At 39.4% G+C, this 23031-nt stretch overlaps 1 protein-coding gene and 2 long non-coding RNA genes across 3 annotated transcripts; all 3 read right to left on the reverse strand.

Annotated features, from left to right (window-relative positions):
- Positions 1-3772: 3772 nt before the first annotated feature.
- On the reverse strand, positions 3773-4678 carry LOC115597117 (uncharacterized). Its single transcript, XR_003987016.1, has 3 exons — positions 4595-4678; positions 4293-4425; positions 3773-4190 (listed from the first exon to the last, which is right to left on the reverse strand). It is a non-coding gene; the product is annotated as an uncharacterized LOC115597117 (long non-coding RNA).
- Positions 4679-5840: 1162 nt separating this feature from the next.
- On the reverse strand, positions 5841-6244 carry LOC115597118 (uncharacterized). Its single transcript, XR_003987017.1, has 3 exons — positions 6201-6244; positions 6026-6112; positions 5841-5900 (listed from the first exon to the last, which is right to left on the reverse strand). It is a non-coding gene; the product is annotated as an uncharacterized LOC115597118 (long non-coding RNA).
- A 9900-nt stretch (positions 6245-16144) lies between these two features.
- Positions 16145-19073, reverse strand: LOC115596960 (zinc finger MYM-type protein 1-like). The gene has a single exon (XM_030442464.1). The coding sequence runs from the start codon at positions 19049-19051 to the stop codon at positions 16337-16339; it is 2715 nt and encodes a 904-aa protein (XP_030298324.1). The 5' UTR covers positions 19052-19073; the 3' UTR covers positions 16145-16336.
- Positions 19074-23031: the final 3958 nt, after the last annotated feature.

Raw genomic sequence — 23031 nt, forward strand, 5'->3', positions numbered from 1 at the left:
TCTCCAGAAACTCAGCTCTCACTGTTGTCCCCCTGGCCCAAAGTTTTTCAGGTCCCTAAATTCACCCACAAGGCTGAATTTGAACTACACCAGAAGAATACAGAGTTTGAGACAAATGGAACTTACTTCAACCCTGGCCCAAAGCTGAAATGAGTTATCCTTGATGGTCTAGCCCAAGAAATTATGAAATACACAAAAGACTATCAGTGCGAAGAGGTAGCAGCAGCGTTGACGAGAGTCCATCTTTGTCTGATGCAGCTAGGATCCAAGACAGGATTTTGGGGATGGATCAGTCACTTAGGTATAAAATGCAAAACCATCAAGCTTGGGTGACTTGGACATCCTGAAATCCATGTAAACTCATTGAAGCACAAACGGGAAGGCCAAGGAAAAGCTGCAGCAGACATCAAGAAACCTTGAAAGGCTGAAGTGAACTACATTCCGCTGAACCCAAAAGGTGAAACAACAGAAAGTTTGGAGAATGAGAGAATGGCCCTATTGTCAGAACTGAAAAAGCGAGACAATGAAGTGGTGATTAAAGCGAAAATGGAAAAGTCCTTTTCCCACCGACGACTAGAGATTGTGGAGCAGAGGCCCAATCATAGAGGAGTTCAAAAACAGATGGCCTGCCCTATTTCAGCAGAGTGAAGTAAGCTAAAGTATATGTTTTGTATGTGTTGACATGTTTTTATCATTGTCCGTGATGGATGGCTGTACAGTCACAATTTGCCAACAAACAAGTAACAAATGGCTGTATTTTCTTGGTTAATTTTTTTCAGGTGAATGCAGAGTTCTTGCGGATCAACACAAAGCCACTGCAATCAAAGTTCATGTCACAGCTGGACCACTTCTCAGACAAGCTGATGCAGATCTTCAAGAGCAAAGGAGGAGTAAAGGGGAAAAGGATCAAGAATGTTCTGGCGATCAAAGATTTGGTTAGTAGAAATGCATTTTTACTTGCCCTTCACAGTATTTGGGAAGTTATTTTAAGGGTTTCTTGTCAATGCTGCTTGTTTGCTGCTTGTTTTGTGTGTGTTTGTGTGTGGGTGGCTAGAGAGATGGAAATTATGTTGTATTGTACTGAAGGTCACAATTCAGACATACTGGCTAAATTTGTCTTGATTTTTTTGCTTTTTTAAATGTTTCCTGCTTTAGTGTGACAACATCAACGCCAAGAGGGATTACATCCTCAAAAGTCTGGTCATCTATCTAAATGAAGATCCAGACGCTTAATTTAAGGAAGATCTGACCACTGAGGATGCAGAGCGGGGCATCAAACAAACAGTGATGGGGATGTATGTGGTCCAAAGAGATGGAAATGGGGAGTCAGAGGATGTTAGTCGTAGTGATTGATGGCATCAAAGTCCTGAACAACATGGGCAGTCTCATCATGGGGTTCATCATGCTGTTTGGGTTCATTTATGCCCTTGATCTTAGCTTTCCAGACAATATGAAGTACACCTTCGAATTTTGCCAGAAGATCATAATGAATTTGGATGGGCACAAGCTGAATGCTAAGATACAGCAGCTAAAAATAAAGTTGTTTGCATAAGCGGAGAACACCATTTGACAAAGTATGTTTAGTTTCCTCTGATCATTTTCTGAGTTTTTCTGTTTTTTTAATTTTCATCTTCAGCCTAGTCAACGCCAATCAATGACCTTGTAAAGGACATCAACATAGTGCATGTTGTTTTTTATGTACTATGTATTATTTTAGGTACTTTATTTTGAAAGAGCTGTAAACGGAAAAAGGAATGGCAACAAAAGGATAGAGAAAGGTCAAGGAGCGTCACCACAGTTGCCAAGTCCGCTTATTATAAGCGACTTTGGTCTTGTTTTTCTGTAAAGTCGCTTATAAATATTGGTAGTCACGGGTTGTGGGTTTTGGGGCTTGTTGTTAAAGTGTTCCTCTTCCTATTGTATTGCATGTCATATTGTTTTGAAGTCCTGGAACTAAAACAAAAAAGGATATTAACATATAAAAACAATTATAAATACAATGATATTTCTGGGTTCAGGGTGATATTTGTGTGTGTGCAAAGGGTAATCATCTCTCTCTTTTTTTTTTTTACCACGAACGGAGAAGGCGCTTGTTTTGGGCTTGTTTTTCATAGGCCCACTTGCTTGTTTCTCTTGCGATATCTGGCAACACTGAGCATCACATGGACAGATAATTCACAGATAAATGAAAATAACTACGGTGTTGAAACTTAATTATAAGAGTGATTTATTAGCCTGGTTGAAAGTAGCAACAAGGTAAAGGCTTGTGTGTGTGTTGAAATTTGAGTTCATTCTGTGTAAAGTAAAGCTAAATGCTACAAGCTAGTTACTGAAGTATGGACTAATGGCTTTGTATTTGTTTTTGTTTTAGCTCTTACGTTGTTGTTGTTGGTCGGACTGTAAGAGAAGGTCACAAGGAATTGCAGAAAGGAATAAAACACTTCAGACCACCAACAGTAAAGCTTCATTCATTTTCAACTGGCGCTACAGACCTCGTGGAATTTTTCCTTGTTGTGACATTTTCAAACAAGGAAGTATTGACTCGGCTGCACAGAGGCATATCTATTTTTCTTCTCTTGTCATCTTTTGACTCCCAGCTCAGCTGAAGAGGACCTAAACATAATTGAACACTATAATGTGTGAATGGCCAGAACTCCTCATGCAACAAGTTAAGTATTAAAATATCAAGTCACATTTAAATGACTTTTATGGTTAACTTGTTCGTTACAATCAAACTGTCATTTATTTTGTTTGCAGCCAAGAAGTGGCCCACACTACTGCTTTCTGTTAGCACTTATCAACAAAGCCTGTTCGGTTTAAATGAATAATTGCACTTGTTTGAACTGCTGCTGCTACTACTGCTATTGAAATGCCCAGTAGGTGATTTGTTAATTTTCAGCAGGGGGGGTGGCCCAATGGGAGGACCACCCTGCACTGACACACCTATGTACACCTCCCAAAGGACATCGTTGCAGGTCGCCCATAACTGTACATTCTAATTCTACAATTCCATTTTATCCAGTTATCTCTCCCCACTACAATTGTCTTTTTATAAAGTAATGAATAAATACACCTTAAAATTGTATGCAGTGGACTAAGTTTATTCAGGCAGGTTTTCTCATGTTTCTCACAATACACTACAAGCAGGGTTAATTTAAGTTAAATGACTCACATGACCCCTTGGAATTTTTTACAATCTAAATTCCTTGAAGGATACACATTGAACATTGTGCAAAATAGCAGAGCCTGACTGATTTATTGTTATTTGGCTATATTGATTTACCGGCTGATTTATAGGGTTTTAAAGAGAAATGCCATGATAGATGCAAACTGACCATGGTGTCAGAAAGTGAACTATCTCCAGATGGCAAATTAATATGGACCACACTGTCATCGTCACTTCAAGCCTGTCCACTGCAACCTTTAAAAACAATAATTGTCACGATTACTATGGGTATAAAGATGAATTTCATTCATCTCCACAATCGTACCTGTAATTAAATGTTATTTTGAATCCTTAAATCTTACATTTCCATCAGTCATAAATGATAAAATTAAAACTCACTATGTAAGTTGGTGGAATGGCAGACTCACACAGTAACTGTACATTACAGTGTTCACCTCTGCCACCAGTCAAGGTAATTACTGTTAACTAAAGCTGAACTAAAAACTAAAACTAGGTGTGAAAAAACATTTTAGTTAACTGAAATGAAAATAAAAACTAGACTTTTAAAGAAAACAATAACTAAGTGAAACGGTATTGTGTGCTTACAAAGCTAACTAAAATAAAGTAAGAATTAATGGAAAATCTGTGATATTTAAATTGAACATATAATAGAGTGGAGCTTAAAACAAGGTGGAAAATGTGTCAGAAGCACTTACAATTGTTTTCAAAGTCCCATAGTGCAAATGTATAAAGTTATTCTTTGGTAGGATTTTCCAATTGCCTCCTTGTATTTCTGCACTATGAAAAGGGTGTCTGTTCCTGGGATGTTTGTAACTTCCTTGGCATCAGGATACAACAAAACATGGGCACAATCTTCCATATCCTGGTTGAAATCTTTCTGCTTCTTTACAGCGGCAGCGAGCACTTGTTCAGATGACCATTGAGGTTGAATATCAAGGGGAAGTGCCTTCCCTCTCACTTGTTTAAGGGTGTCATCTTTCATCCTCATAACTCCAACATAAATCTAAAGAAAGAGAAGAAAATTAACATAATAAAATGATATTAATTGTTATTATCTGTCATTTTAGTGTATGAGTCTACATTGGTCACTTGTGCGTGAGCATACCTTCACTATTTTCTGTTTCTGTTCCTTCTTAGAGTTCTGACGTGTCTTTGAAAAGAATGTCTTTCTCTCCCTCTCTTTTCTTTCCCTAAATATATTAAATGATTCTACAATTGAGATCCCTGCTACATCCCTGCTACAAGAAAAAGTAAAAACAGACATTAGTAACTCTTATTATTAAAATCTCATTATTATATTATTATTTTTTCCTGCAAGGCCTTTTAGCACACCATGTTAGTTGTTGAACTAGGCAGGCTACACAGTGCTGAGATGTGTTTAATACAAGAACATATTTGTCTATTTACCTGCACTAGTGCTTGGTTGTGCATTAGAGTGTGCACTGGTGGTGGGCATCTCCTCAGGGACATCTTTTAGAAATCTGACGTTTCTGCCACACAGGCAACAAAATCCAGGGGAAGCGGTCAGGGCAGATCCACAGAATGGACAAAACATCGGTAGGGGAAATGAGGAGAGTTTGCAAATTCCCTGAGGTTATGTTTTTATTAAGTTTTTAAATACTTTTTTTTTTTTTTTATCAATCCACTTTTCAGTTAATTATATGGGTGTTTACTTGGTGTCATATGTGTTTTGGTCTCCTTTTAACACTAGAAGGGCCAGAATTCCAGCACTACTAGAGCAGCCATAAGCGGTCATTTGGACCGCTAGATTTAAACTCTATAATCTCTCATGTAAATACCCAATTGAGTGATGAATGCATTCATTGTTTCATGATATTTTTATTTCTAATTTTAACAAGTTTAATTATACATTATCAACATTATTACATTACGTTACATTATTTTAACACTTAATTATATATAATCATCTTGGCTGTCTAGTGTTAACTTGTCTCCACCTTCCTCTTTTTCATTTTCCCCCTCGCTGATCAATTAAATGTCTCAGTGGTGTTGCTTATTTTAGCTAGCTAAACTAAGACAGCTAAACTAACGTTAAGCTGAACAGACAAACAAACAGAAAACGTACAATCAGCTAGCCTTAGGCCTACGTAAATCTGTTAATAATTGTGAACTGTTATTATTATATTACTGTAAAAGATTAAAACCAAATGTTTAAACCCGCCTCTAGAAGTTTTACTCCACTCTCGTCCTCTCGTCAGGTACGTTGTATTACAGACTGGTCCAGACAGTATTATAGGTCCAGGTCGGGAGATCGGGATCTACTAGCCCCGGGTGCTTTTCCGTTATTTAACACTTCCATTGTGTGGACACATCTGTTGTGTGACACTTCCGTTGTGCGGACTCAATATGCAGCATTTCTCTATTGCATGTGTTTTGTGTGTTTGTGTCATTTCGGTTTTGCATCGTTTCTGTGTTTGCAGCATTTTGTTGTTGCATGTGTTTTCTGTGTCTTTGGTTCTGCATCATTTATGTATATGCAGCGTTTGGCTGTTGCTGCGCGTTTGCCCTTGTCGGCCACCTTACATTTTGGCCAAAAATGTCACACTGAAATATTTACCTATCCAATTCCATTAAAGTCAAACAATAAAATAAAACCTTGAAAGTTATGGTGGCTCACCCAAAGAATGAAGTGGCTCCCTGTCTCTGGAGTTGAATGACCCACTATTCTTGGAAGGAAGATCTTGTCTGTGACCTATAGCATAACAATAACATCAGGTGGGACAACACATTCCATATTAATGGCAGATGTGTTTTGTTAATTTATACAAAATTTCTTCTATTATGCAAACAAAAAAACAAAACAAAAAAAGGACCTACAGGAATGCACTTCACGTCACTGACAGCTTCTCTGTTCCGCCATTCACAGTGCCACAAAATGTAGTCATACTGACCCAAAGAACCACACTAAAACAGAATACATTGCATGTATTTTAGTAAATATTGCTCAGACATTAAAAATCATACAGGGAAGGAGGAAATTAAACTCTATTACCATGTGTTCTTGAGCCAGATGTGCCACTCGATAGTTTACAGCCTGAAATTCAATATACTTGTTATAATACAAATCTGAATTTGTAATAAAGAAATAAAAAATACAAACACTGCTGTAAATATCATAACAGTTCATTTCATTTCGCCAGCATTATTTATCTTCTCTTACATCGTCAGTCAGCCATGGCATACTCAGTGAAGACTGTCCCAACAACTCTGGTGGGCAAACAGTTAAAAGGTCCTTTATCTACAAAGGAAATCTCCTTAGGCAATTAGCCAGGGGTTGATTTTCATCCTGAGACCCAGTGAAGAGTTCCTTCAGTTTTGCCTTAATAAACACATTGTAATGGAACAGGAAATGTTAACACCTATAACTTATGGCGTCATTTAAAGGGATATTCTGGTGTAAGTTTAATCCATGGTCCAACACACTGTGAAACTGTGTTAGACTCCCTCTCGAGAGATCAAGTTAGCAGACCGCTAATTTACAGAGTTTAATCAACCTCAGAAACGACCACACGACAACAATACACTTGGATCCAAATATAAACCGCCATCAAAAAGCCACAAATAATGCTCAGAACAGCACCAAACTTCAGCAACAGTACAAATAGGGTCTCAGCACATAGTCTGAGGCATCTAACCTCTGCTAGCTTAGCTGGATTTCTATTGTGAAGCTAAAAACAGATTTCAACTCTCCTCCATCAGCTTCCGGGTTGGGGAAGTCCCGACGCGACGATTACCGAGTGCGGTTAGAAATGCTCAATTCCGTTCTTTTCCCTGTCCGCTCTCGATAATAACTGTTATAAACTGGCAGGTAAGACACAAATGAACTTTGATTGCTTTTCCATGGAGTCATATGATACATTTTCATCCATGAGCTGCGGAACTCTACTGCACTCGGTAATTGACTCGTCGGGACTTCCCGTCAACAGGAAGCTGCTGCAGAAGAGTGGTAAATTTAGTCAGCTTTTCAGTAGAAATCCAGCTAAGCTAGCGGAGGTTAGATGCCCCGGACTATGTGCTGAGACCCTATTTGTACTGTTGCTGAAGTTTGGTGCTGTTCTGAGCATTATTTGTGGCTTTTTGGTGGTGGTTTATATTTGAATCCATTTACTGCAGTGTATTGTTGTCGTGCGGTCGTTTCTGAGGTTGATAAAACTCCGTAAATTAGCGGCCTGCTAACTTGATCTCTCGAGAGGGAGTCTAACACAGTTTCAGGGTGATTTAGACCATGGATTAAACTTACACCGGAATATCCCTTTAAGACCAAAGGAAAATAAGTTTGATTACCTTGTCATTATCGCCAACAGCATATGATTGTGCTACAAATGAGGACTGCACAATGTTCCCAGCTTGGGAACCTACAGGGGCAGACTGAAGACCTTATCCTTGAAAAAAAAAAAAAGAATTACTGAAAACCTGGTTTACATTGTTACAACATATGTTGTTGACCCCTGTTTGGGTCGCACCAACAGGAAGTACAGACGGTTGTACATTTTTAACATTTTATCACTCTGTCTGCTTTTATATTATTATCAATTAGTCTGTATTATCATATACTGACCAAACTTACCAGCAGACTGGAGTCCCAGCATCCCATGCAGGCCAATACACAACTGTGTACTGCACAATGCCTCCATTTTTGCCTTAAGTGCGCCTCTTTCATCTGGCACAATGAGTACCGTACAGATGCAAGTTCACGATTGAACTGCTCTGCAACTGAAGAGTTTACTTCTGTTCTTAGGGTGGGACAGATGTTGAGGCTTCTCAGCTTCTCCTCTGGACGTTTTTGATTTTTTTTGAGAAACCTGTCGTACAGGGAGTATCTCTCACTTGTCCCTGTCCCTGACATTCTGTCACTCTCTGGCAGTAGTGGAATGGGGGCCTCAAGTTCTTAACCCACTGCAGATCAACCTTAAGTTCCTTCTTTGCTGCCAGTTTTATATTGTCAGTGGTTGGGGCACACAGTCTTCCATTATGCGGTTGGAAAAACAACTGTTTTGTACGATTGTTGGTGTGGCGAGCAACCTGTCCAGCTACATCAGAAATGTAACAGGTGGGAAAGTGTTTGAAACTTAGCAGCCCGTCTGTGTGGTTTCTTGCTGACTCCTTCCAAAAGAGAAAGTTGAGGTAGTACACAACACCATGTACACAGGAAAAATGAAGGACACTACCTGAAGGAAAAAAAAAAACATGGAACACCACGTTAATGTTATTTGAAGGTAACAATGAAACAGGAAATTCATTAACCAAGGTATGACTTACCACCAGCTTTCTGTAGCTTCACAAAAAGCTTTGGGTAAACATCCTTAAAGTTTAATAGTTCCTGAAGCCTGTTCAGCATGTCTGCAATGGACCCCTCAGAGGACACACCTAGGGCGTAACAAGCCTCCTGGAGTTCTTTTTTCTGAGGCTGCAAAAGACCCATTTACATCATATGAAGCACCCATTACATCATGTAACATCTTGTACTAAACACACACACACACAAAGGTTATGAGGACTGGAAACACTGCATGAAGGACTATGTTTATATAGTCAAAGTATACTAACATACATAGATTAGCACAATCTATACCTTCTTAGAGTCGACGATATCAAGTATTATGTCCTCGTTGATTTTTTTGGTAGGGTGCTTGTGGTCATCTGTCCTTTTTTTCAGGGCCCTTTTGACCTCGGTTTTAGGGAGAATATTTCCCACTCTGGTGTGCTCTCCCATCCAAGGCGCCAAAATGGAATGGCCAACAGATGTGGAATATGGGTTTGTCACAGATGTTCCTATTAGTTAAACATATAACATTGTAAATTCATTATTTAGAAGACTTTGTTAATGTAGCAAACATTTACCCAAAGGTTTATGGTTGACATCATTTAACTTTCTGCTCTATTCTACATTTTTGATTACTTAGAAGTCCAAACCTGATATGAGGCAAGGACGAAATTTTGATTTCAGAGGGACACAAGTATTTTTAATAAAACTCCAACTCTTTCAGTTTACTGTGTTTTCCAGTAGTTCTTCTAGTTTTCTATTGCTACTTTTAAGTTTACTGTTCCCTTTTTTGGTTTGACTGGTTGTGAAGCATGTAGCAAAACATCATCACCCAATTCTGTGTTTTTTTTTTAAAGATTTTTTTGGCAGAGACACCTTTATTAATCAGTAGACAGATAGGAAATATGGGAGAGAGAGGGGGATGTGACATGCAGCAAAGGACCTCCGGCCGGAATCGAACCAGGGTCGGCTGCGTTTATGGCATGCGCTCTAACCACTTGACCACCTGCGCACCAGCCCAATTCTGTGTTTTACCTTGTTAGTCAACTTCACTCACAGTGACAGTACCACCAATTTTACACTTATTTTTGAAATATATGGTAAACAGACCTCATTTTATAGAGGAAAAAATTTAGTTTCACAATTCTCATGAGTTTGGATGTATAAAATCACATTTGTAATCCCTGGTTTTGTTGTATTTTTCCCTAAATCTTTCATTGTTGGTGTTTTCTTAAACAGTTGCTGCCTTTCAACATAAAAATACATGAAAATAAGTTTATCTCTGGCATTGAATATAAGCATTTTTAAAATATTTGCATTGTTGAGGCTCTACAATTATTATAATAATAATAATAATATTAATAATAACATATTTTATTTATCAGCACTTTCAATAAAACTCAAAGACACTTTACAAGATTTTTGAGAGCTTTGTAATTGATGTGGAGGGTCTTGAAGTGGATATGCTGCTTTATTGGGAGCCAGTGAAGGTGTTGCAGGATGGCTGTAACGCATTTCTTTGAGTACCGTAAATTATCAAATAATAGCCGGGTTTCAATTAACCGCAGAGTCCCCTTTAAACGCCGGGTGCAGGTGTATATTTGCATATTTTTTTGTATATTTTCGGTTCCAAATAAATGCCGAGTCTAATTTATTAATTTTTTTAAATCAAGGAAGAAGACGCTGCATGTTTTTCTTCTTTGCCTTTTTCATGTATTGTGCTGCTTTCTGTCAGTCGCCATGGCAAAACAATAAAAAGTACGACTTGAAATTAAAAGTTTCTTCGTAAAATATGCAGAGGAAAACTCGGGAGAAGCAGCCGATAGACGTTTCTCTGTCGAACCCATGAGAGTGAGAGATTGGCGAAAAAATCAAACTGAGCCTCAGCGTCTGTCTGGGAGGACAGCAACAGGGCCAGGCTGCCTGCTGGAGGGAGGAAGAAGGCTAGCGAGGAGCCTGAGATAAACATGCGGGGATGAGTTATCAGCAAACAGGAACACCACGAGAGAGTGTACCGCAAAATGATCAGGGCGATGGAGAAACAAATGTCAGCACCGTGAGTGACAGCAGAGATGAGGAGTTTCCTCCGCCGCAACAACTTCACTTGCAGAAGACTCACAACTGTTGAATTAAACGCCTGGTCTGTTAAGTGATTAAAACAAATATAGGCCCCGGCTATTATTAACTGGTAATTTACATCCTGGCTGCCCCCAATTTACCGAACACACATATACACACAATAATCACGTACACACATACGCACATGGACACCGATTCAAACGTTAATGTAAATGAAACCTCTGATATTACAATCCTTCTAGCTGACGTGACCCAGGCAGAACAAACGCCCAATTCACAGTGGCAGATTAATAAGGACCCCTGGGCAACTAGCAGACTGATGTGCAAGTAAGATGGAGTGACAGCGGGGACAGCCAATCACACAAGACACGGCAGAGCCAATCGAGGAGCTTGTGGGCGGATCTAAACTCAGGGAAACAGCAGTGCCATAGAGAGAAACAGGCTTCAGCTTGAGCAGACGTTTTCCGCTTGGTCCTAGTGCTTGACGTGTCTTTGTTAAATATAGCGTAACATGGTTTTTGGACGGTAAAAACTGCAGGGGACCAAAACGGCCTTTTGAAAAAGTGCAGGGGACATGTCCCCTGTGTCCAACCCCAAAATTACGTCCGTGATATGAGGCCTTCTGCTATGAGTGATCTGTCCAGATCTGACCATGCCTTCACAATGTCCACTTAAAGGTCTTTCTCTGATATGGTATCTGGATCAGGCCGTTTAAATGTCCCAACTACAAGTGAATTACAAATCATATTCACTGCTATCAATATGTCAAAGCTGCAAAGTATTCCACAGCAACAACATTCAGAAGGAAGTTATTAGATATTAAATATCAGGTTTGTATATGTGCATGAGTTATCTAAATCAGCATCATTAACTCCTACTGGTTCTGTGGACCATTTTTGGTCCATTTGGTGTTTATTTTTGTTTTATTTTTCCATGTCATTATTCAGACTGTGTATGTGCTGAAGAAATAAGATTTGGTGAAAGAAAATAATTTTTGAAGAATGTTTGGATTTCATTGTCCATTCCTCCACAAAGCTTAAAATGCACTGGCAACACATTTTACTATGTGACTATGTGTGTGTGTGTGTAAATGCAGCTACAGAGATGATCAACATTCCAAAGACAGATAGGTGGAAGGTTGATCATCTCTGTACCTGCATGCGCACACACACACACACACACACACACACACACACACACAAATATCTGGAAAAGGTAAAAATTACAATTTTGATGTCCTAAGTGCAGGATGAACACTTAATATGATCAGTCTCATGCATTTATGCTCCATTTACCATGTGATCAGAAAATATGGTTTTTACAGCTTTACAGTGAGCTTGTTTTCTCATTATGGATTTCAGTGTCTGTCGCAGCATGTCAACAAGCTGACATTTAAAGGGTTTAAATCCTGAAAATGATGATGATTATGGTTTGTATGATCAAGACTGGAGTTGGAGATTAAAAGAATAATAATAATACATTTGGAACGATACATTTATATTAAATTTATATTCATACAAAGTACATTGGGCCAAAAATGGTCCCTAGGGACCTATACCATAGTGAAATATAAAGAACCGGCAGGGGTTAATTGATTTTTAAAAGGACATCAAAGGCCAATTTCCGATTAGTTGGGGTGGGCGATACTGCAAATTTTGGTATCAATCTGATACCACGTACTTACAGGGCCAGTATTGCCGATACCAATACCGATACCGATACTGATACTTTTTACTTGAAAATTCCTGATCATTGAGTGATTTAGTACTTTCTCCTTTAACTAGTTGACCATGATTATTATAACGATAAAACACAGGACAAAGATTTTAGCCAAATAAGAAAATTATATTTAACTTAATTAAATCTATAACCTATCTGCATGTAGCCTAAATAGAAATATTGATGTTCCTTCAACCGATACACAAAGGGGTTATTATATTCTGCCATATTCAAACTTCAGGTTTGAGGTAGGCTCTATATCAATATAAGTTACAGTGAACCTGAGTGAGCAGAGTGAGAGAAGTGAAGAGGAGCACTGCGCTCACACAAACTCTGTGAAGAAATATGAGTGATTTGCTGGATTTATTGAAGAGAAACTACAACAAAAATATCGATCTCATCACGCGAGTATCGATCCGATACCAATACTCACCTTGGTATCGATACTATCGATATTTGGATCAATCCGCCTACCCCTACCAATTAACATCTGCTACCACCACAGCTGGGTGGTATCCACACTGGTAACAATAGAAGTCAAACTGAAAATCTGTCAGGGACAAAAAATGGTGGAAGGCTCTCCTCACTAGCTGATGGTAGTAGCGGTTGTCATTGAAGAATGACAGAGTGTCCAGCATGCGTCCACTGGTTGTCTTGTTCTGTAATTAAATATATTTAAGTGATACATATATATATATATATATATATATATATATATATATATATATATATATATATATATATATATATATATATATATATATATATATAAATATATATATATGTATATATATATATATATATATGTATAACTAATCATTGCAACTTGATTTATTCACAAAGTTATTATGCTTAATTTTTTTACACAAAGGTTTTATGGCTGCCTTAATGCCAAACCTGACAGCAGAACCTCACACAGTGGCAGTGTTAGGAACACACAATTGTTAAAGTTGTGGAATCCAGATGAATATTCTTGGAACCTCACAACGTTTGAACATACTGGGCACTCTTTTATAGCGACAGAGACACCTGTTAGTTGAAAGAATTGTAAGAAATCAGTGAAACTGTATTACATAAACACAAAACCTTCAATTGATGCCAGATATGAATATAATATCATGATGGAGTTTAACATGCTAAACTATAGAGTTACTTTTTTCTTTGACTTACCTTTTTTTACATAATTCATCCCATACACCATAGCTTGGGTGGTCACTACTTTGGAGGGATTAAGTGCTGGAGGGATGGGCCCTGGACAGTAGGGGCAGGTGTTCTCAGAGGGTACAAAACATTGTGGTGGTTGTTCCTCCTGAGTCCTCAGCTTCACCGTAGGTCCTGCAGGCATGGGATGCGCTTTTGTGCTGTTAGGAAATCTGTCATTACACAGATTTTTTGTGCATTTATGTTGTGTGTGTCACAGGTGATGCTGTTATCCAGCATGTGACTTTCCAAGTCATCAGTGTCATCCACTTGGATGTCAGAGGTGGCCGCTAGGGTGCCTGGGGACTCCTGGAAAATCCACCACATTCCCATCATACGATGGATACAACGATGAGATCTTCCGGTTCCTCGACATGGACAGTTCCACTGCCCATCCACTGAATCAAATGTTTAGTTTAGTTTAGTTTAATTTAGGTAGTTTATTTCGAATATGTAAAAAAACAAAATTATCATACACTAATGGACAGTCATGAAGAAAAAAAAAAGAGAGAAATTAAAAATAGAAATAAGAAATTGAAATAACAAAGTAAACATAAACTGAAAACTACAAATTCTGTTTACATATCTGAAAAGGAGTGGGAAGAAGTATAAACTTATTTTATTCCACCCCCTTTTACTAAATAATACCACTGAAATATTTTGCCTTCTATCAATATAATAATAATAACAATAATAATAACTTCCATTTGTCATTTGTCAATTACCTTTGTTCTATATCTAACAAAACATAAATCTATTACAAAAATGTTTATCCTAGTAAAATATTATATTATTCTTTATATTATTATAATATATAACATACACACATATACTGAAGATGACACAGAGTACAATATATACATATATAAACATACATACACACAGACCTACACACACACACACATATATATATACACATATATACATATACATACATACATACATACATACATACATACATATGACATACACACACATACTGAAGATAACACAAAGATACATAAATAACAAAATAAATAAACAATATACACCCAGTGATAATCATACACCCTCCTCATTTCTGTACCTTGTATCTCCTTATATATTTTTTTAAACTGGTTTATGTTTGGACATTCCCTGAGTGTCCCCTCCAGACTGTTCCATAATTTAACCCCACAAATTGAAATACAACAAGTTTTTCCTGTTGTGCATGCCTTCAGTATTTTGAATTTAAATCTTCCCCTTAAATTATAACCCCCTTCTCTTCCAGTGAATAGTGTCTGAATATTTTCTGGTAGCAGCTTATTTTTTGCTTTGAATAGTATTTGTGCTGTATGAAAATCCACCATATCTTTGGATTTTATTAGTTTTGACTGTAAGAATAGTGAGTTTGTGTGATCCCTGTATCCTTCCCCATGAATGAGCCTTATTGCTTTCTTTTGTAAAATTAGAAGTGGATGTATTGTAGTCATGTAGTTATTGCCCCAAACTTCTACACAGTAAATGAGGTATGGCAGAACTAATGTACAATATAGACTACGTACTCTATATTGTACTAATGTACAATATAGAGTACGTCGTGATTTATGATCCAGTGCATGTTTTGCTTTATTTAATACTGCGATGAATCTTGACATTTTGGTTTGTACATGTTTAATTTGTGATTTCCAACTAATCTTCTCATCTATGATCACCCCTTAAAATGTCATTTACTATGGAACTATTTTGTATATTTTATTATTCAACTATCAATGCACACTTAATTCTAACATCCATGGACAGACATTCACCTTGCTACCACAGCAATATCCACCTGACTTACACTAATGGACAGTGTCCTACACTGTAGCATATTAACATAATTAAACAGCAAATAGTATATTATAGTTGTAGTTTTCGTTAAGGTTCTCTTGTCTTCTAGTTTCAGCTTCATAATTTATATTTGATATTTGAGTTAGTCTATTTAGTTATTGTATATAATTCAGCCTTTAATTGTATTTGTTTCTTTTACCTACCTCATTGTTTTTGGATTTTGATTTATGTCAAGTGGCTGTAACACTTTAATTTCCCTTTGAGATTAATAAAGTACTCTATCCATCAACCAGTGTCTCATAAAACTGGCAGTTTCAAAAGTGGTATTTTTATTAGGCCCACTCTGTAGTAGTAGCTATATCTACATACATTTTAAGCTAATCATTTTGACTAATCACCATACTTTGGTTTTGTAGAAATTGCATTTTTGCTGTATCCTGTGCTGGTTAAAAATTACAAAAGTAACAATTCAGAGTAATGTTTCTCTGTTACTGTATTTGTTTATTATTCAAGTTTGTCTTTTGCATCCCTCGGGATCAACTCGTCTCCGTCCTCCTCACCCTCTGCCATCTTTCCATCAAGTAACGTAACTCACTCATGCTAACCTGTCTGTATTCCCGTGCAGCAGAGACGTTGTATGCAAGGATTAGTCCGTGGTGTCACCGTCATACGCAAGGCTGGATTAAGAATTCAGAGGCCCTTGGGCCAGACTCTTAGAGGCCCTTACACACACACACACACACACACACACACACACACACACACACACACTCACACAGACAACTAGTTTAGTGCACAAGTGTGGATGTAATAGTTGTTGGAAACTCCTGTACTTGCACAGGATTCACACTGACCGATAAATTCATCACAAGACTCTCAGCATATGCAGTTTATGTGTGTATTATCAAAACAGTCTACACTCAGATATGCAGAAACGCTTTAAGAAAAGCAAACAACCTGTTTTTAGAATCGCCACAAACATCCCAACAACAAATATTTTCCAAGTCATAAAAAAATGCATATTAACAACACTTGGGAGACAAGAATACACACACACACACATTAGAGTCGCTACCTTATGTAATGACCTTTTTCCTGGCCTTTCTCCTAGCAAACTCCTCCACAACATCGCTAAAGTCCAGGTCTCTGACAAGTTCAGACTCTATTGCCAGTAATGATAGAGACTTCAGGCGTTTTTGTTTCATGCTCGTTCTCAGTTCATTTTTGATTCTCCCCAAATGAGAAAATGAGCGCTCCCCTTCACAGTTTGTCACCGGCAACGTGAGGAACATCCTCAATGCCACATAAACATTAGGGAAGACTGACTGCAGGCCAAACTTCAATATGGTCTTCAACATGTTTGAGGGTGACTTGTCTGTCTCAGGGAACATGAATGATCGGAACTGCAGGAGCTCGTTGGCTAAGCCACTGTCTAAGTCTGATGGATAAGCACTGACCAGTGTATTAGCATGCTCTGTGATCTCACTGCTGCTTGCTGTTTCAACCAGAAATAACACCCCAAATATTTCTGTTAAGTGCTTGTAAGCAGAGAGGCGATGATCAAGGCAGCTCACCAGTTTGTCTATGATGACATAAAAAGTCTCAATTTTGAATTTGTCCCTTCCACTGTGTAGGTTACTGACATCATTTGCACCCTCTTCATCTGCAAAGGTTTTACGCTTTCTACTTCGTTGTAGGTCACGCTTGTAGGTTTTGTTAACACCTGTTACATTCAATGCTGCTTTTTCATAAATGTCAAATTGGTCGCGTTGTGAGGAAACAAAGGCACGCAAGGACTTGAGGAGATTTACTGCTGTCAAAATGTTTATGTCACTTTTTTGTAACATTATGCTCGTGGCTTGAAATCTGTCAAGGATTGCATCCCAGAAATGAGCCATAAATGCTGTTTCTAACTGCTCCAGTTTACCACAGAGAGCCCCTGCTTCATTTCTAGTGTCCCTTTTTTCATCATCTGAGACTGCTATTTTTTCAAGCGCATCTTTTATGTGTGAATAGTTTTTCCACAGAGCTTTGCTGGATTCTGCTTGACTGCTCCATCTGGTGGTTGAGAGAGATTTCAACGTCAAATTTATTCCTGTTTTGCGAAAAACTTTCCCCCATCTACTTGTAGAGGAGGAACAAAAGTTATACAAAGACTGTAAAGTGTCAAAGTAGTGTCCAGCCTCGGGGCTGCTGGCCTCAATGGTGTTGACTCCAACTAAATTTAGGGAGTGAGCAGCGCATGGAACATAATGGATTAAAGGATTTTTCTTCTTCAGATGTGTTTGAAGTCCATTGTACTTCCCAGACATGTTACTTGCGTTGTCGTATGACTGTCCCCTGCAATTTGACAGCTCTAAGCCTAAACTGGCAACCATAGCAACAACACATTCAGCCAAACTTTCACCAGTATGGCTTTCGATTGGCTCAAAAGTCAGAAAACGTTCAACTATTTTGCCTTCTTTGTTTACAAACCTGAAAATAAAAGTAAGTTGGTCAACATGTGAAAGGTCTGGGGTGGAATCTACAACAACAGAGAAGTATTTTGCCCCCTTAATTTCCTCTGCAATAATCTGTCTCGTTTTATCTCCCATGACATCAATAAATTCCTCACAAATTGTTGATGACAAGTAAGACACACTTCCTCGGCCTTTCTGCCCATACTTATTTATATGACCAGACAAAAATGGATCAAACTGAGCGATCAGTTCCAATATACCGAGGAAATTCCCATTATGAGATGACCCCAGCAATTCACTGTCTCCTCTAAATGGAAGCCCTCTCTCCCCCAGGAACTTTATGACAGCAACAACTCTTTTGAGGACTTCTCTCCAGTATTGCCTTGCTGCTTCCATTTCTGTTGCCATAGAAACATCAACAGTCCCGATGCCCTTGCCCCTGTGGAGTAAGGATAACATAGAAGCCTTATGCTCCTCGCTCCTCTCATGGTCCCCGATGCGTTCTGAATGTTTCCAGTCACTAAATCCCTCAACAAACTGATGATGACTCTTAGAGAAAAGTTTACAAGCAAAACAGTAAATATTTCCATTTGAGGGGGAGTACATCATCCAGTCTCTCATTACTTTCTGTCCATTTGGCAAACAGCAGTACCTTAAATCGTTGTTAAAGTGGCGATTTTTACCTCCAATGGTTCTGTCCCTGGCAGAAGCTGGGTAGGTCGACCTGCAATTATGAAAATCTGCAGCACCTCTCTGAATAAGAATCGTCTTTATCCTGTCGCTGCTTGTGTCTTTCCACAATGCCGGATCCTTAGTCGTCTCGTACCACTCCTGCATTTCTGATTCAGTTTCGGGGGCCGCCGGTCCCAGCGACATTGACACCGGCAGTTCCCTGCTGTCATCCGTGGCATCATCCGCAGCATTGTCCGCGGGATCAGTCACGGGATCATCCGCGGTATCATCGGCCTCACCGCGGCCGTCAGGCGGGCCCTCCAGGCGGGTCAAACAGGCGGGTGGGGCCGCCGATGGACAGGTGACTGACACTGTCTCAGTCGAGGGCGAGGCACCCCGCTGTGGATGAGCTGGTGAAGTGGAGGCATCTGCCGGGTAGCGATCCTGCTCTTCACTGTCGCTGATGCCGTCAACATTCTCATCCTCTACTGCTGGCTCTCCACAAACGTTTAAGCTCCCACAAGATTTAAAGTTAGATGCGGTGAAAAAGCTTGAGATGTTAGGAATGCTCTGCCTGAGTTGCGAATGTCTTTTATCCCTCTCCTGTTTCGCTTTTAATTTAGAGGCCCCACTCTCCCATCGCTTTAATTTTTTTTCCATGTTTTTCCTTTGAGACTAGCTAACAATCATCTCAACAGCAGTAACTGTCTAGATTTCAAATTTCGCGGTCATCTGTCAACTGTCTCTTTTTTTCTTTTTCTTTTTATCTGTCATCTGTCATATGTGTGTGCGTGTGTACGTGTGTGTGCGTGTGTACGTCTCTATATAGAAGAGGTGCCTTCGTCCCCGTCATCATCGCTGGGCACGGACAGCAAAACAATCAGTTATATTTTTATTTGCATATAAATCGGTTAGGCAATACATTTGTAATTCATCACACACGTAATGAGGTCCACTCACAAAAAAAAAAAAAAAAAAAAAAAACACTAAGTGACGGAGGCCTCTGGGAGCTCGAGGCCCCCCGGAGCTCGAGGCCCCCGGGCCGCGGCCCAGACGGCCCGGTTCGGGATCCGGGCTTGGTCATACGGAAGTGCTTCTGTCGGCTCCACATACACGGCCATTCGTGGCGGTGGCATCACCGACTTATCCTTTCATTTCAGACCGCGACAGAAAGCTCCGCTGCGCAGTACTTCACTGCAGGTGTTCATAAAAATGTAGCTTGTGTGGACGCTACCGCGCTCCTTGGTCAATAAAAGAGCTAAGCTACTGAAAAGCTATTTCATTCAGAAAGTAGCGACGCTACCACCACGCTACTGAGAAATGTAGTTAAACTAGTAACGCCGCTACTTGTAGCATAGCGTTCATGCAATGTTGGGCAGTAACGCCGCTACTTGTAGCGACGTTACTGCCCAACACTGCATGAACGCTATGCATGAACGTTTGTTGGTGCTCCAGTATAATCGGTACCCCTGAAACTCATCCAGTGAGAAACGTTCCGCGGTGCAAAAATTAGTGCGATTAAAATGCGTTAATTTTTTTAACGCGTTATTTTTGGAGTAATTAATTAATCGTAATTAACGCGTTAAAGTCCCGGCCCTAGTAATTTCCTCAACTGAATCGATTATTGCCAGTGATGTTGCTCTGTTGGATCTAAATCCATACTGACTTTCAGTGAGCAATCTGTGTTTATTTATGAAACTGTCCAGTTGGTTATTGAAAGGTTTTTCTAGAATTTTAGAGAATTGAGATAGTAATGACACAGGTCTGTAGTTTGTGAATTGGTGTTTGTTCCCAGTTTTGTACAGAGGTATGACCTTTGCTATTTTCATTTTGTCTGGAAATAACCTGTTTGAAATGATAGGTTACAGATGTATGCAGGGCCGCTGGAAGTAATTTTGAACAGGGGGTGCTGTGAAAAAATTGTTTGTTTTTTTTTGGACAAAAAACCTATGAGCCTATAGGCCTATCTAAAATACATTTTAAAAATAAATAAATAGATTGAGATTCACCACTTTATTGTCATATACACTTCAGTGCACACAGCCAGGGTCTGTAAAACACAGACATCATCAGTTCTCAGATGAATATGCGCTATTAATTAAACTTCACCATAACATTATAACAATGCAATAGACTTGGTCAGCTGGCATGAACCTGGGTCACTGCACCATCTACGTTTATGTCACACGCGACTCTATTAGCTCCAAAATCATTTTACGCACACCACAAGGAAATAATCTCTGACTATTTAAGCACTATTGAACAGCTCTCCACATCCATTACGCAAAGATCACACCCACAAAATAACACTTTCCGTCTCCATCTCCAACCTTTTTACGCAAACCACAAGGAAATCATCTCCGACTATTTAAACGTTATTTAACAGTTCTCCACATCCATTACGCACAGAACACACGATCAAAACAACACTCTCCATCTCCATCCCCACCGCCTTGCAAAAATACTATATTGTGACGTTAAACTGCATGACTATGTGAAGGTGTGCGGCGACACCATGCTCTTAATTTGAGCTGCAGGTGCCCTGGTTACAGGTGTCAAAATGTCGAGGTGCACTCTGGGGCCGTGGAGATAAAGTCTCTCATGAGGGGATGAATGTCCAGGGAGTTCAGAATGTCTGTGTGCGCATGCATCAGCGAAAGGTGTGTGAGTCTTTTTTAGGACATGGTGCTGCGTACCCATGTCTTCAAAAGACGCAAGGCTGAGAGAGTGCGCTCGGATGAGGCCACAGACATGGATAAGCACAGACATAACTCGATCAGTTTTTCTGTCTCTGAAAACATGGCTCTTGTTTGTGGCTGGAGCTTTGTCAAACATGATGTTACATCTTGGACTGTGACACACTTAGACCCTCTGTCTTTTATGACATCGGCAAGCTGCTTGGCGATGCTTGACCCAAGGATTTTGAGCTGGATTTCAAGGCGGTCTGTGTCCACTTTTGTCCAATCACACTAGGTTGGGTTGCAGGTGCAGGGGCTGGGCCTGTCGGTGCAACTGCAGGCAGAGGCGGGCGGACAGTCTCCTCACTCGGCTGCTCTCCGTTGTCGTGGTTGCGGTACTATTGTTCTTCTTCACTGGTGGTGGTTTTCCCAAAAAATCCAAAATGCGTTTCTGTGCCTAGTTTCCTCCTCGTTTCTGTCAATAGACTATGTAAATTAACTAGTCTGCTGCTGCCATGGATGTATATGCTGCATGGAGCGAACGGGAAACCTCTTTACTCGGCGGCCGACCACTAGCCTGCCTGACGTTGACAACATAACTTCCGTGAACCTGTGTTGATTAGGCCTAAAAATAATTAAATTAAAATCCAAAATACATGTAATAGCCTACGTGTGTCAAAATCATTTCCCAAAATATTCATAAGGAATTTATAAATTGTGCAAAAATATTTTTAATACATTTTTTAAAAATTACCCTCTCGTCACTAGGGGGTGCTGCAGCAACCCCCGCACCCCCACTTCCCGCAGCCATGGATGTATGTTAATGGTTTTGAAATCCCCTCAATCACTCTTTTCACAACAGTCATATCAATATCATCACAAACCTTAGATGTCTTATTTGCACATTTGGTAACAGTATTTATAATTTCTTTCTCATCCACTGCTGTGAGGAACATTGAGCTCAGATTCCGGTCTATTAAACTGTCACTCTGCTCCTCAGATGTTACTGGATCTGGGATTTGTTATGCTAGGTCAGGTCCAACACTAACAAAGAATTTATTAAAGCTTTTAACTACTTCATTCATATCATGCTTTTCAGTGTTATTGATAATAAAATACTTAGGATAACTTGATTGTTTAGAGCTATTTCTTATTACAGTGTTCAGTATGTTCCATATACCTTTAATGTTATTCTTGTTATTATCTAATAGTTTGTTATGGTATTGTTATAGTAAATGTGACCCTGGTCCGCCCAAATTGACACCAGTTGTCGGTTTCATTGGTGAATACTGAGGAAAAAGTGCCAACGTTGGGAGTGTTCACCATTTTCCACAAGAACCGGGAAAACACTGTCAACACCCCACTTTATTGCAGCAGTGTTCAGTTCTGCACATTTGTCACCCCACTCAGAGGACATCAGCCCTTTGCTCAGCATGTCCTGCAGTGACGTAGTTGTGAGGACTGCAGGCTTGATGTATGGTTTTGCCTTAGATGTCCTTTCAAGATGTGAGCACTCCTTTCCTGGGTTTCCAGTAGACCATGCTATTTGCATACATTTTCTGCACTTTGGTACTTCACAGTCTATTTTTTGTAAAGTTGTGGATTATATAACATGAATGGGGAACACGGGACTATGGTCGTATTTGGGGGTGACATAAATTCCGTTTTTGACATCAACACACACCATGGGTGTGCAGTCAATGTCGTGAACATCTCTAATGTGACGCTTGAGGTTTTTCTGGGCACTTAAAACAGCTGTACAGTGTGGACAAGCAAAATGTCCAGGCTTGGACTTCACAAAGTGCTCCTCTGTTGACTCATCTGTCATGTTCTCTGCTTTTCTTTTGGTAGTAGTGCTTCCCTTCTCTGCAAAAGCAAAAACAGCTGTTAAAGTAAAACACTGATAAGAGTTACAGCCATACTCAACCTACAGTACCTCTGCCCTGCACAGATGGCATATGG

This window comes from Sparus aurata, chromosome 15, assembly GCF_900880675.1.
Source record: "Sparus aurata chromosome 15, fSpaAur1.1, whole genome shotgun sequence".
NCBI lineage: Eukaryota > Metazoa > Chordata > Actinopteri > Spariformes > Sparidae > Sparus > Sparus aurata.

Coding starts and splice junctions, on each gene's coding strand:
- LOC115596960 (XM_030442464.1), bottom strand. CDS start 19,051: ATGGAAAAAAAATTAAAGCGATGGGAGAGTGGGGCCTCTAAATTAAAA.